The sequence below is a fragment of the Nannospalax galili genome, unplaced genomic scaffold (assembly GCF_000622305.1).
Source record: "Nannospalax galili isolate Female #2095 unplaced genomic scaffold, S.galili_v1.0 scaffold251, whole genome shotgun sequence".
In the NCBI taxonomy this organism is placed as follows: Eukaryota; Metazoa; Chordata; class Mammalia; order Rodentia; family Spalacidae; genus Nannospalax; species Nannospalax galili.
Window position 1 is genome coordinate 438,905 of NW_008329576.1, and position 1,935 is coordinate 440,839.

The window sequence follows — 1,935 nt, forward strand, 5'->3', positions numbered from 1 at the left end:
GGTGGTGCATGCCTGTAGTCCCAGCACTTGGGAGGCAGAGGCAGGTGGATATCTGTGATTTCAAGGCCAGCCTGGTCTACATAGTGAGTTCCAGGACAGCTGGGGCTACAGGGAGACCCTGCTTCAAAAAAGACAAAAAAAAAATATTATTAAAAAAAAATAAGGTCTTGAGCCAGGCATGGTGGTGCATGACTTTAGGCCTAGCACTTGGGAGGCAGAGGCAGGTGGATCTTTATGAAATTAAGGCCAGCCTTTCTATATGAGTTCCAGGCTAGCTGGGACTACAGGGAAACCCTTTCTTAAAAAACAAAACAGGGCCTGGAGAGATGGTTCAGAGGCTAAGAGCACTGGCTGCTTTTGCAGAGGACCTGGGTTCAATTCCCAGCGCCCACCTGGCTGCTAACCATCCAAGTCCAGTCGCTGGAAAATCCAGTGCCCTCTTACCTCTTCCGGCATTGCATGACACAAGTGCACTTACACGCATGCAGATAATACAAACAAAAGAAGCAGGTTCTCTGAGGATGGTTGATGGCCCTCTCTGTGGGCATCCATGAACAACCCTGAGGTCCAAAGTTTCAGAAGACTTGGGGGTGAAGGGTGGAAATGGAGGCTCTCACGGGAGCAGGCTCAACAAGCTGCTCTTGGATGGCCAGCCCCTGCAGGCTCTGGAGACCCTCCTACTCCTGCGGATTGTCTCTGAGACACTAGAGGACCATGCGAAGGCAGTCAGCTCCTCCTGCCAGCTCACCCAGCAACTCTTGAGCCTCGGCTGTCCCAGCTATGCCCAGGTGAGTGCTGGCTAGTCAAGCCGGGGGCTGCAGGGGGGCAGGTAGCCTTAAAGAAGATGGGGTGATGAAAGCACAATTCCCACATTTGGCTGTAGTGTGATAGAGTGAGGAGTGGTAGAGGCAGCTGTGGGAACTGGAGGCTTCTTTCCTGCCTACTGCAAGAACTGATGGCCTCCAGGAATCTACTGGCTATCGCTATTTCCCACCTGTTTCTGTGGACTTAGATGGTGCTTCATTTCTCATCTGCAACTGTTCCACTGTCTCCTACTTAGCCTTTACTCTTTTCCTTTCCTTTTTTTCTTGGCAGTACGAGGGGTTGAGCCCAGGGCCTCCTTCCTGTGTGCTAGACAAGTGCTTTGTCACTGAGTTACAGCCCCAGTAACTTTTTTTTTTTTTTTTTTTTTTGTCTTTTTGAGACGGTCTCCCTGTAGCCCCAGCTCACTATGTGGACCAGGCTGGCCTTGAACTCACAGAGATCTGCCTGCCTCTGCCTCCCAAGTGCTGGGCCTAAAGGCATGCACCACCACACCTGGCCCAGCCCCAGTAACTTTTTGACTTCATCTTCTGATTTCTACTGGTTGGCACAGGTCTGGTCATCTCTTTCCCTCTTAAAAGACTCCGATTGCTTCTCCGTTTACCTGAAGGATATTATCCTGACTCTATTACACACCTCTTATATTATGGTTATACCTTTCCCTCCCTGAACCAGTTACTTTATATTCCCTGTATGTCTTTGGTTGTGTTAGTCCCTTCACCTCAAGTGCTCTTCTACCTCCTTTTTTTTGAGACAGGGTCTCTCTGTAGCTCTAGCTGGCCTGGAACTCGCTTTGTAGACCAGGCTGGCCTTGAACTCACAGAGATCCGCCTGCCTCTGCCTCCCAAGTGCTGGGATTAAAGGCGTGCACCACCACACCCCGCTCTACCTCTCCTTTTTTTTCACTCCTCAAACCTCTGCTTTCTTTTCAAGGCCCCACCTTGGTTGTTGCCTCCTTCATGAAGGCCGGGCATGGTGGCGCACGCCTTTAGCCCCAGCACTCAGGAAGCAGAGGCAGGCGGATCTCTGAGTTCAAGGACAGCCTGGTCTACATTGTGAGTTCCAGGACAGCTGGGGCTGCAGGGAGACCCTGTCTCAAAAAGACAAAAAAAA

At 51.0% G+C, this 1,935-nt stretch overlaps 1 protein-coding gene across 1 annotated transcript in view; it reads left to right on the forward strand.

Annotated features, from left to right (window-relative positions):
- The window catches only part of Espl1 (extra spindle pole bodies like 1, separase), a 29,182-nt gene that overhangs the window by 12,221 nt on the left and 15,026 nt on the right, over positions 1-1,935 (forward strand). The window contains exon 12 of the mRNA XM_008838535.3: positions 654-788. Within this exon, the coding sequence (XP_008836757.1) occupies positions 654-788 (135 nt within the window). The remainder of the gene's footprint in view (positions 1-653; positions 789-1,935) is intronic.